Raw genomic sequence first — 12,083 nt, forward strand, 5'->3', positions numbered from 1 at the left:
CAAGAGCTTCAACGGAAGCACCGTGAGGAAGCTCGGCTTGCACTTGAGCGATTGGTTCATCAAACCAGGTCGCGTGCTGCCACGAAAATTCAAAGTTGTGCTCGACGATTCCTCGCTCGCTGTCACTACTTGCATCGCAAGCGTGAGGTGGAGCAGAGAAGGCAGCAAGAGCAGCTCCGCATCACTCAAAATCAGGCTGCAATCATTATTCAGTGTGCTATTCGGCGAGCTGGGGCTCGACGCATGCTGCTACAGCGTCGACGGGAGTTTGAGAAGCGGATTTCCATGATGGCCTCCGAAAAAGCTCACGACGAGATTGAGAGACTGCGGCAAGAGCAAGAAGAAGAGCTCCTAAAGCTGAAGATGCAGCTGATGTTCCAGGCGAGTGCAGCAAATGAAGAGGCTGCGAAGCTACGAAATGAATTGGCTCGTCAACTTGAAGAAGAGGAAGTTCGCCACAAGGAGGAAGCTCAAGAACTTGCTCGTCTTCGACTTGAGACGTTGATGCAGCAGCGCGACATCGACACTCGCGTGGAGCAAGACCGACTGAAGAAAATCGAGGCCCAACGTCTGCGTGAAAGGCTGGAGATGGAGAAACAAGCTCAGCAAGAGAAGGAAGCAGCGATGCGTACACAAGAGAATGAGGAGTTGGCTGCTTTAAAGATGGCGACTATGCTGCCGATGAGACCGACAAGCAAGCAGGAAGAACAGGAGAAGGAGAACCGGACACTGCGGCAGGAAGCCGAGCACTTAAAGCTGGCCGCTCTGGCGATTCAGAAGGACCAGGCTCGCATGAAGATTCAGGCGGTGTGTTTGAAGCATGTGGCTCGAAAGCGACTTCAAAAACTGAAACAAGCACAGTCGGCGGCGATGGCGAGTATTCACGATGAGGAGCAGCGCTTAAGACTCAAAGCCGAGCAGCAGAAGGAATTGGCTCTTGCTAGACTCAAGGCGATGATGGACGACGAAGCCAGAGCGCGAGAGCAGGAGATCAAAGAGCTCGAAGTCCAGATGCTCGAGCGCGCTCGAAAGGAGAAGGAGCGGATCGCTCTCCGCAACGCGTCCGCCAACAAGATTCAGTCGCAAGCTCGTGGGTACTTGGCCCGGCAGCGAGTGAAGGCCATCCAGAGGAAAATCGACAAGGAACGCGAGGACCGTGCGAAGGCCATGCAGGAAACCATCGAGGCGGCCGAAGCTGAGGTGGCTGAGGCACTCATCGAAGCTGGCGAAGCCGAGACAGATACTGCTGAAAACCCGGAGGAAGCGAAGGCCGACGAGTGGATAGAGTACTGGGATGAGAACGCCCAGGCGTCGTACTTCTACAACATCCGTACGCAAGAAGCGAGCTGGACTCGACCGGTGGCAACGCCGTCGGGACCGTCGGAGAAGACGATGGAAATTGTGATGGCAGCTACTGGGCTGACACAGGAACGTGAGCAGGAAGCAGCAGCTGGATATGTCGACTACGCCGTCACCAACCAGGTGGATGCGAATGGTAACCCCATCGGCACTACAGCGGCTGCGAGCTATGCAGATGAATACGGCTACTATGATCAATACGGTCAGTACCATTACTACGAACAGAACAAAGCTGCGTACTACGGAACCCAAGCGTACGAACAGGGATACCCACAGATGATGGCCATCCAGCCGAACTACGCAGCGGCAGCAGCGGCCAACTATGCGTACCAAGCAGCGGCGGCGATGGCGTTCAGCCAGGCCATGATGTATGGCGCACCCATGATGGGCTATGGCAACCAAGCAATGGCCCAACCAGCCCAGCAATACCAAGATGCCACAGCAGAGACTGCACCAGGAGCGGAAGATGCAGGAGATGCCGTTCCGCCGGATCCGTGGCAAAAATTCTTCGATCAGTACACCGGCGCTGCATACTACTACAACAACATCACAGGAGAGCAATACTGGGCATAGAAGGATGAGGTACAATAGCCAGAATCGTCTTCCATTGACGTAGCAAATAACGCTATGCCACTTGCAAATGTCAGTCTTCGTCCATGTTCATAGAACTGTCATCAGAGAAGTCCAAACTTGAGCAGGCTAGCGATTGCCGACTCCGCTCGATGCTGCTGTAGGAATGGTCCAACCGCCGAGTGAGCTGAGTATTGTCATTCAGCCCCAGTGATCGACGAGCCGTGAGGGCGGCACTCATCGGGGTGAGACCACTTGTCTTGGGGGCATCTTTTGGGGCAGGCTCTGCAAATTCAGGGAAAGACCCCGGACCACCAGACAGAGATTCCTCGAACGCCACGGTGATCATCGATCCTGCTAAAGTATCTTCGGGGGCGTATGCTAGAGCCTACGACAAGCACAGATAGGTCAACGATAGAATCTACCAGAAGCGAGCGCAATAAAAAAAAGCACTCACCGAATGGTAGTTTTCAATAGCTTGCTCGAGATTGCCCTTCATATGATAAGTAAAGCCGAGGGCAGCAAGAATTGATGCCTATACGATAGATCAAATTGTCAGTTTAAACCCACAATACAGGTACATCCCGATATTCATCATGCTTACGTTTCGCGGGGATAATCTGAGTGCGCTTTGGAAGTAGTGAATTGCCTGGTCGAACTTCCTGTTGGCACCCCGAATGCTTTGGTCAGCACAAGTTGGACAAGCTCACAATCCAGAGTACTGCACGTACCGAAGTTTACGATATGAGTATCCGAGGTTGAAAAGCGTCGGCTCCCAGGCCTCCATAAGTCGCTGGTACAATGCAAAGCAAAGTTAATCCCGAGGATAACGAGAAAACATTGATACTTGCGTAGCGTAAACCACGGTTCTCACCTCCGGAAGGCCCTTACACAATTGCAAAGCCTTGGTGAACATCTCGATTGCTTGAGGATAGTCCTTCTGCTTGTAATATACACTGCCCAGCTCATTATAGACCAAAGGGTCTGTGGGACAGATAATGCTCGCTTGCTGGATATATTCCTGCGCTTGGACCAAGTTATTGGTACGAAGATACTCCATGCCGATATATAGAGGTGGCAGATGCGAACCGGGAAAGAGACTCGAAGCTGTCCGGTATGATGACATGGCCTGATCGCTCTCATCCTGTGCCGCAAACGAATTTCCAAATCCAATCCAGGCAGGAGCGTAGCTTGCTTCTAGGGATGTCGCTTTACTGCAAACCAGTAAACAAGTCGAAAAAAGTTAGTTTTACGCTCGCAATATTTTACACTGTTCAACGCTTCCCATACTTACTGGAAGTACCGCTGTGCAGCTTCATATTTCTGGATGAGAAGATAGTAACACCCTACAGTGTACCAAGCTGATGCTTTGGTCGGGTACACGTCCACCATTTGATGCGCGTAGTGGTATAGCTCCCGCTTTTTCCCCAGCTCCACTAGCGTACCCACGTATACCGAAATCACGCGGAAATTGAACGGATCTCGCTCACGAACCCTGGTACAATAACAAACATTAAATAATGAATCAACAAAGCAGGAGAAAGACAAGAAGACAAGTAGCAACAGCTTTTACCTTTCGCAAATTTCATGCGCTTGCTGGATATCATGATGGTAGTAGTACGTTTCGGCTCGAGTGACGTTCTACATCGACATCATCCGGAAATGTTAGCATTCTTCACGCAGATAAGGTGAACCTTGCTTCGTTCACTTACCAGGTCTAAATTGTCCGCGAGACCGAATTTCTCCTCCACCTCAGAAAACTTACTCTCCACCGACGGGGTTGTGTCATACTACGATAACATCAAGCATGAGAAGTATAAGCCTCAATCAAGCAGAGCAAAATCCAACAACTGCAGCAGCAATCGACCTTACCTTCCCGACGTGCGTCTGGTACAGCAGCTCCAGCAGCTGCATTTCATCAGCCGAGAAGTCCAGCGACGCGAGCAGGTCCTTCTCCTCTTGCGCGGACAGCAACTGCTTATCAAAGAGGTGAAAAAACGCCTCGGAGCAGTGCACGTCGCACCGCAGCGCGATGCGGAAGTACACCGTGGCGTTCTCTCGATTGCCAATCGCATCCAGCGTCTCGCCCATCAGCAGCGCCAGCGACGCCACCACATTGATCCCGTCCTCCTCCCCCGCCACCTCCAACTGCACTTTTCTAGCGAACAGCACCACGTCCTGCTCCCTCTCGGGCAGCACGGACCCCAGCAGCTCCAGACACTCTTCCTTCTGCTTGATCGCCAGCTAAAAAAAAAAGAAAAAAAACTTCAACATCAGCACCAACCTCCAGACAAGAATAATAAAAAAAACTTCCTCCTCACCATGCACTTGCCCAGCAATAACACCGCCTTCAACGTCACCAGCTTCCCGGACGCATGCTCCGCGCCCCTCTCCACGTCCACGAGCCGCGCCGTCTTGAGCGCGTGGATGGCTCGGTGGAACTCCCTGTTCAGGTAGCAGGCGTCCGCGAACAGCAGCGCGTCCTCCTCGTCCCGCGCCGACATGGACACCAGCTTGTCCGCGTAGAACAGCGCGGACGCCGCGTGGTGCTGGCGCGCGCAGGCGCGCACGAGCGCGCGCAGCCTGTCCTCCGTCAGCTGCTTGTGGTCCTTGGGCGGCGTCTTCCTGGACGGCTTGAGGGCGTCCTCCTGCAGGTGTGTGGGGTGTCTCACGGCGTCCTCCGCCGTCTTAAGCGTCCACATGTGGACGTCTGTGTCCTTCTTGGTCTCCTCTTGGTGGACCTGCTCGTCTTCTTCTTCTTTTTCTTCTTCTCCTTCTTCTCCTTCTTCTTCCTCTGCGGTGTCCAGCGGCCTGCGCGCGGTGATGAAGGCGGCGGCCTCGGCCACGCGGCGGCGGCGCTTCTTGGCGCGCGAGGCGGCGGAGCTGGGCGCGGCGCTGGCGAGCGCGGCCGAGTCGAAGGCCAGCGTGCGCGTGGTGCACTCGGGCGTCTGGAGGGGCGGCGGTTGGCGCGCCGAGAGGCCACGAATAGCCGGGGCGGGCGGCCGCGCGGGCGTCGGCGGCAGCGGAGGTGGCGCCATGGGGCGGCGCAAGGGCGAGGAGAGGAGCGAGACAGGCAGGCGGAGGTGCTGGCGAGCAATGTGCGGCTATGATAACTGAGGGGTACTAGTCAAGGTGGTAAGGGAACGTATGGCAGTTGAGGGGGATGTGTATTTTTTATAACTACTTAGAGGGTACTTGTTGAAGTTGGCGTCTTGGAGGGTCAAAGGTAGAAGAGGTGCAGAGCGGATGCTCGTCAAGTTGCTGAAGAGCAGATGCACGCTTGCCTCCAGTATTGACGCTGGAGCTGGACGCACTGAGGAGAACGGCAGGTCGACGGGAACTGGACCGTGAACCTACGAGACTTCAACGGTGAAGTGGCTCACGGACAGAGAGTTGAAGTTAAGCCGTTGAGGGTAGCCATTCCAGTAAGAAATCGATAAGAATAAGTAGTGAAAGTTGTGAGTGGTTGTGACTATGAGGGAGAAGGGCAGATCCAGGAAATACGCCGCGGAGATTTCCAGGATGGATATGTGCCGAGCCAGAGTGGTCACTGTTAACCGTAAGGGTTTTTGGTTGAGGCCTCCCCCGATGCAACACAACACTGCTCACTTTTGAACTTTCACCCTCCCACACAAGTGTTCTCGCTACGCTCGATTACAACCTCGACCTCTAGTGCTGACGTGAGCCAGCATCTCTCGTAGAACCTGGCTGTGGCGAAAGCGGACCTTCCGTGGACTCAAGGCGCTGATCGGCGCGATCAACTGCAGCTTCTTCAATTTCGTGTTGTTCTTGAGTGTCATCCAGAGCGCTCGCAGGGTCGAGACATTGATAGCGGTGGGCTCCTCCCCTACCACTATGGCTAGTTCCAACAAGTGCATCGCCAGGCGACTTCTTGGAGCATCCTGGATGTCTGTGTCGTCTTCACCCGAGTCTTCCTCGTCTAGCAAGCAGACCAGGACGGCTGCTTGTTTCCGTGGGTCTAAAACTGCGCGCAGACCTCGCAGCGCCTTCTGCTGCGCAGTTTGAGGGGCGTGGGCGTACAAATCTTGATCTGTTGCTGCTTTGAGTGAATGCTGGCTCGAAAAAAATAGTTGCTGCCGCAGACATTTACTCCCCCTTATGGGGTACTGTTTGTACTTGGCACCACCTGTTGTCAGCCTGTGAAGGACTTTATTAAATAAAGTCCTTCACGCGCATGCCATTGTACAAAACTTCCTTTTAAGTAAGCTTAAAAAAAATCTGGTGTTCCGGGGTAGGTCGTGAATATTCTAGTTCAAAAACTAGTATCCAGATCTGAAAACCCTCAGAGTTCCTACTCTGATAGGAAAGATCACACGCAACATATAGAGAACTTTTAATTTCTGGAATTGGAGTTACATAAAATCCAGATAATCTGAAATAATCTGGAAATAAGTTACTCTTGGGCGGAATTTACCGGACGGCTGTTTGATTTTACAGGACGGCAGTTGGTGAATTGGTTCCTCAAGGATTTCAGTCTCCACGACGCAGATGGGTGAAAACTGTAATACATGTATTTAATCAAAATCAAAGTACAAAGAAGGAGAACAACCAATGTGCATGAAGGAGTGAGTCACTGACGCTCACTGGAGGATTCTATTTGGGCGAGTCTAGCTGTTTTCGCCTGCTTTCGCAATATGCTTGCTACTGTGACCCAAACAAGTTGGCCTCGTCGACGTTTTCTGTTGTTCGACGTCTCGATTGGCAGTTCGATTGCGCTTTTGCAGTGCTGGAACACATCGGCAGCCTCTACAAATGACAAATTAGTCGTCAATAGACCAAGGCTAAGGGCTCGAAGCTCAATTTTTCTCATCAGAAACTTCAGCTCACAGAGTTTCTTGCGCTGGTTACGATCCACCAAGTCATTTGGTTCAATCCGCCGAAAAGGAGGAAGCCTTTCGGCTGCGTCACCGCAGCACCAGTATACCCACGCTTGCTCTGCAGTGCCACTTGGTAATTTCATGTCCTCAGGGAACAAATGCATGTTGCCTCCCCAATGATGTACAGTATACGAAGAATCGCCTTCAATCCTCACACTAGCAGGCTGCTCTGTTGCCCCTGGATCACCTCCCAAGGTCTCACGTTGTTCACTATTACTGACCGCTGACTGATTAGAACGTAATAACTCCAAACAACGGGCTTCTTCTAGCCGCTTCATAATCGAGTCTGCAATGCTATTACAAGTCGGAACACCAGCATGAGCAGCGCGCTCTTCCAATAATGTAGTGACACCAGACATCAACCGCTCATATAGCTCGTCATGTGAGTCGACAATTTTAATCATATCTGTTTTTCGGCCATCTTGTAGTGGGTCTAACTTGACTCACTACTTTAGCTTACACGTTGCGCAACGTGTATGAGGAAGCGTAAGTACTTAGTAATTACTTAGGTTAATTATATTTGAATACACAAATATAAGTTAAGTAAGAAAGGATTCCAAGTGACTTAGATTAGGTAAAATGAGAGCTGTATTGTTTGTAAATTGATCTTCCTCTAAAATCTGCTAAAAACTGTTTATCATCTATGAAAGGGTTGGCAGCGGCTGGCTGTCAGAGCCCCGCTAATATGCATGTCTCTGATTGGTAGAAAGATGCTGCTTTCTACCAATAGGATCTTTGGGTATGTGTGGACCACTCACTGTGGTGGTCCACTTCAATGTATCCATCGGTGTGTCTTACACCAATGTGAGGAAGTATCCAAAACGTTTAACAGATAACCTATCTGTTAAATTCACAAGTGGCTTGCAGCCACTTGTACGTGTAACCCCGTTACACATCTATTAATTCTTGAAGAGAATTTTGGGCTGCACAAACTTGGTTGAGAATTGTAACGTGTGGCGGTATACCTGTAGGTTGAATAGCACTGTCTAATCCATCTGTCTTCACAATCGAGCTCAAATGAGCAATTAAGTCAGAATCAGCAAATAATGGTGACTGGAAAAGGGTATGATTTTCTTGGAGGTGTTGGCGAAGGAAGTCCAGATGATAGATAACCGAGGCTAGCGCAAATTCTGCAATAAATTCAGCAGGCCGAGGCAATCCTGGGAAGCAAAGCCGCTTTGCCTTTTGAACTGCTTCGTCGCCATTAGTAAAATGAGGAGGTAAAATAGCGAAATCAGACTTCAAAATCGGTAGACCGCTAACTGTTCGTCCAACGAACATATCTCCAGCTGCATCATGCCTTAAATACCGGTCTTGAACCCCTCCCATGGCCCATCCAGCTCTTAGATGAACTGCAACCGCTGGAGGACATGCTGTGGACCCTGACGAACAAAATGTAGATGCCCCTTTGCGCATAGAGTGCGTTCCGATATCATTGGCATCCGTACCGCGGCGATCAAGCTCGGTAGCAATAGATGGTGTCTTTAGTACGCGTCCTAATACTTTTCTGAAGCGTTCATACTGGTCATTACCAGGAAATAGATGAGTATCTGAGACGTCAACACCGTATGAAGCCCAATACATGCCTATCACATCAAAATTTTAGTTAGACCTACAAAATGATTATGCGCATAGTCATTCAAACATAGTTATTACCGAGTGCGAGAATGGGGCAGATTTCTGGAGAGGTTGGATTCGCGTATACGTGTCGTGGATCTCGAGGTCGGGATCCCCGTTGATCGTTTTTCATGTGCGCAAAATACACACAAAGAGCATCCTCGCGCCATTCCAAATGCCCATAACATATAGATGCCGTTTTCGCAGCTCGTGACATCAAATTCCAAGACATTATCATAAATGTCCTAGCAAATATCATATCCCGCGAAGAACTAGTAAGCATTGACATGGCAACTTGCTTGTACAGACTCAGAGGCATTGGGTCCTTTCCAACTTTGATTTGACCACGCCCCTGCCCGATTGCTTCAGCAACCTTGCGCTGAAATCCCTTGAAGTGACTGCTGAGTTCACGAGCAAAATCCCTAGTCATCACGCGATGATAATCTTGGAAAAGATTATAAAATGCTGACCGATGACCAGCGTACGTAGAAAAACTGTGATAGAATCCATTGGGCTTTTTTAGCGACACAATCCAAGTCATGAAGTCACGTTCCGTTATCTGATCGAAATGAATAGGAGGATTGTCAGGAGCCGAAGCCAATGCACGTCTAATTGATGTTTTATCAGCGATACCGCTCTCGTTAAAAACAACTTCGCGGGCAAACGCAACTGGGATCAGCGACGGCTTGTTCTTAAACATCCACTGGAGAAATCGGATTGTAGAACCCTGATATGAAGCACGCGACTTCACAGAGATTGTGCTTGCGCGCGCATCAGTGACTTCTTCTTCCAGGTCAGACAACCCGCCGCGCTCTGCCCTCTCCATCTCGTTTAGGAATGAAAAGTCGCGTGAATCTTGTGCAGGAAACGCATCCTGTAAATTCTGAGCCGTGCGTAACCGATCGAGCTTTATATGAAAAAATGTATGGAATACCATTTTCGCTATTCGGAATTCGTAGGACGTCCTGTCCGGTAGATCTCTGTGCCATTTGCCTTCTTGTCCGGTATATTACGGACAATTACTCTTGGGCGGAATTTACCGGACGGCTGTTTGATTTTACAGGACGGCAGTTGGTGAATTGGTTCCTCAAGGATTTCAGTCTCCACGACGCAGATGGGTGAAAACTGTAATACATGTATTTAATCAAAATCAAAGTACAAAGAAGGAGAACAACCAATGTGCATGAAGGAGTGAGTCACTGACGCTCACTGGAGGATTCTATTTGGGCGAGTCTAGCTGTTTTCGCCTGCTTTCGCAATATGCTTGCTACTGTGACCCAAACAAGTTGGCCTCGTCGACGTTTTCTGTTGTTCGACGTCTCGATTGGCAGTTCGATTGCGCTTTTGCAGTGCTGGAACACATCGGCAGCCTCTACAAATGACAAATTAGTCGTCAATAGACCAAGGCTAAGGGCTCGAAGCTCAATTTTTCTCATCAGAAACTTCAGCTCACAGAGTTTCTTGCGCTGGTTACGATCCACCAAGTCATTTGGTTCAATCCGCCGAAAAGGAGGAAGCCTTTCGGCTGCGTCACCGCAGCACCAGTATACCCACGCTTGCTCTGCAGTGCCACTTGGTAATTTCATGTCCTCAGGGAACAAATGCATGTTGCCTCCCCAATGATGTACAGTATACGAAGAATCGCCTTCAATCCTCACACTAGCAGGCTGCTCTGTTGCCCCTGGATCACCTCCCAAGGTCTCACGTTGTTCACTATTACTGACCGCTGACTGATTAGAACGTAATAACTCCAAACAACGGGCTTCTTCTAGCCGCTTCATAATCGAGTCTGCAATGCTATTACAAGTCGGAACACCAGCATGAGCAGCGCGCTCTTCCAATAATGTAGTGACACCAGACATCAACCGCTCATATAGCTCGTCATGTGAGTCGACAATTTTAATCATATCTGTTTTTCGGCCATCTTGTAGTGGGTCTAACTTGACTCACTACTTTAGCTTACACGTTGCGCAACGTGTATGAGGAAGCGTAAGTACTTAGTAATTACTTAGGTTAATTATATTTGAATACACAAATATAAGTTAAGTAAGAAAGGATTCCAAGTGACTTAGATTAGGTAAAATGAGAGCTGTATTGTTTGTAAATTGATCTTCCTCTAAAATCTGCTAAAAACTGTTTATCATCTATGAAAGGGTTGGCAGCGGCTGGCTGTCAGAGCCCCGCTAATATGCATCTCTGATTGGTAGAAAGATGCTGCTTTCTACCAATAGGATCTTTGGTATGTGTGGACCACTCACTGTGGTGGTCCACTTCAATGTATCCATCGGTGTGTCTTACACCAATGTGAGGAAGTATCCAAAACGTTTAACAGATAACCTATCTGTTAAATTCACAAGTGACTTGCAGCCACTTGTACGTGTAACCGTTACACATCTATTAATTCTTGAAGAGAATTTTGGGCTGCACAAACTTGGTTGAGAATTGTAACGTGTGGCGGTATACCTGTAGGTTGAATAGCACTGTCTAATCCATCTGTCTTCACAATCGAGCTCAAATGAGCAATTAAGTCAGAATCAGCAAATAATGGTGACTGGAAAGGGTATGATTTTCTTGGAGGTGTTGGCGAAGGAAGTCCAGATGATAGATAACCGAGGCTAGCGCAAATTCTGCAATAAATTCAGCAGGCCGAGGCAATCCTGGGAAGCAAAGCCGCTTTGCCTTTTGAACTGCTTCGTCGCCATTAGTAAAATGAGGAGGTAAAATAGCGAAATCAGACTTCAAAATCGGTAGACCGCTAACTGTTCGTCCAACGAACATATCTCCAGCTGCATCATGCCTTAAATACCGGTCTTGAACCCCTCCCATGGCCCATCCAGCTCTTAGATGAACTGCAACCGCTGGAGGACATGCTGTGGACCCTGACGAACAAAATGTAGATGCCCCTTTGCGCATAGAGTGCGTTCCGATATCATTGGCATCCGTACCGCGGCGATCAAGCTCGGTAGCAATAGATGGTGTCTTTAGTACGCGTCCTAATACTTTTCTGAAGCGTTCATACTGGTCATTACCAGGAAATAGATGAGTATCTGAGACGTCAACACCGTATGAAGCCCAATACATGCCTATCACATCAAAATTTTAGTTAGACCTACAAAATGATTGTGCGCATAGTCATTCAAACATAGTTATTACCGAGTGCGAGAATGGGGCAGATTTCTGGAGAGGTTGGATTCGCGTATACGTGTCGTGGATCTCGAGGTCGGGATCCCCGTTGATCGTTTTTCATGTGCGCAAAATACACACAAAGAGCATCCTCCCGCCATTCCAAATGCCCATAACATATAGATGCCGTGTTCGCAGCTCGTGACATCAAATTCCAAGACATTATCATAAATGTCCTAGCAAATATCATATCCCGCGAAGAACTAGTAAGCATTGACATGGCAACTTGCTTGTACAGTCTCAGAGGCATTGGGTCCTTTCCAACTTTGATTTGACCACGCCCCTGCCCGATTGCTTCAGCAACCTTGCGCTGAAATCCCTTGAAGTGACTGCTGAGTTCACGAGCAAAATCCCTAGTCATCACGCGATGATAATCTTGGAAAAGATTATAAAATGCTGACCGATGACCAGCGTACGTAGAAAAACTGTGATAGAATCCATTGGGCTTTTTTAGCG

The 12,083-nt window shown here is 49.4% G+C and overlaps 3 protein-coding genes across 3 annotated transcripts; 1 reads left to right on the plus strand and 2 right to left on the minus strand.

Annotated features, from left to right (window-relative positions):
- Nucleotides 1–243: 243 nt before the first annotated feature.
- On the plus strand, nucleotides 244–1,932 carry IUM83_17206 (Abnormal spindle microcephaly-associated protein; the record flags this gene model as incomplete). Its single annotated transcript, XM_067942139.1, has 1 exon — nucleotides 244–1,932. One exon carries the CDS (start codon nucleotides 244–246, stop codon nucleotides 1,930–1,932), a length of 1,689 nt encoding a protein of 562 aa, XP_067790881.1.
- Nucleotides 1,933–2,002: 70 nt separating this feature from the next.
- Nucleotides 2,003–2,845, minus strand: IUM83_17207 (Cell division cycle protein 16; the record flags this gene model as incomplete). The annotated part of the gene is made up of 5 exons (XM_067942140.1): nucleotides 2,003–2,317; nucleotides 2,387–2,464; nucleotides 2,534–2,591; nucleotides 2,661–2,722; nucleotides 2,804–2,845. The coding sequence occupies 5 exons, from the start codon at nucleotides 2,843–2,845 to the stop codon at nucleotides 2,003–2,005; spliced, it is 555 nt and encodes a 184-aa protein (XP_067790882.1).
- Nucleotides 2,846–2,897: 52 nt separating this feature from the next.
- On the minus strand, nucleotides 2,898–4,967 carry IUM83_17208 (Cell division cycle protein 16; the record flags this gene model as incomplete). Its single annotated transcript, XM_067942141.1, has 7 exons — nucleotides 2,898–2,950; nucleotides 3,019–3,143; nucleotides 3,224–3,424; nucleotides 3,503–3,570; nucleotides 3,642–3,719; nucleotides 3,802–4,173; nucleotides 4,251–4,967. 7 exons carry the CDS (start codon nucleotides 4,965–4,967, stop codon nucleotides 2,898–2,900), a joined length of 1,614 nt encoding a protein of 537 aa, XP_067790877.1.
- Nucleotides 4,968–12,083: the final 7,116 nt, after the last annotated feature.

Source organism: Phytophthora cinnamomi (assembly GCF_018691715.1).
Source record: "Phytophthora cinnamomi strain GKB4 chromosome Unknown Contig43, whole genome shotgun sequence".
Lineage (NCBI taxonomy): Eukaryota > Oomycota > Peronosporomycetes > Peronosporales > Peronosporaceae > Phytophthora > Phytophthora cinnamomi.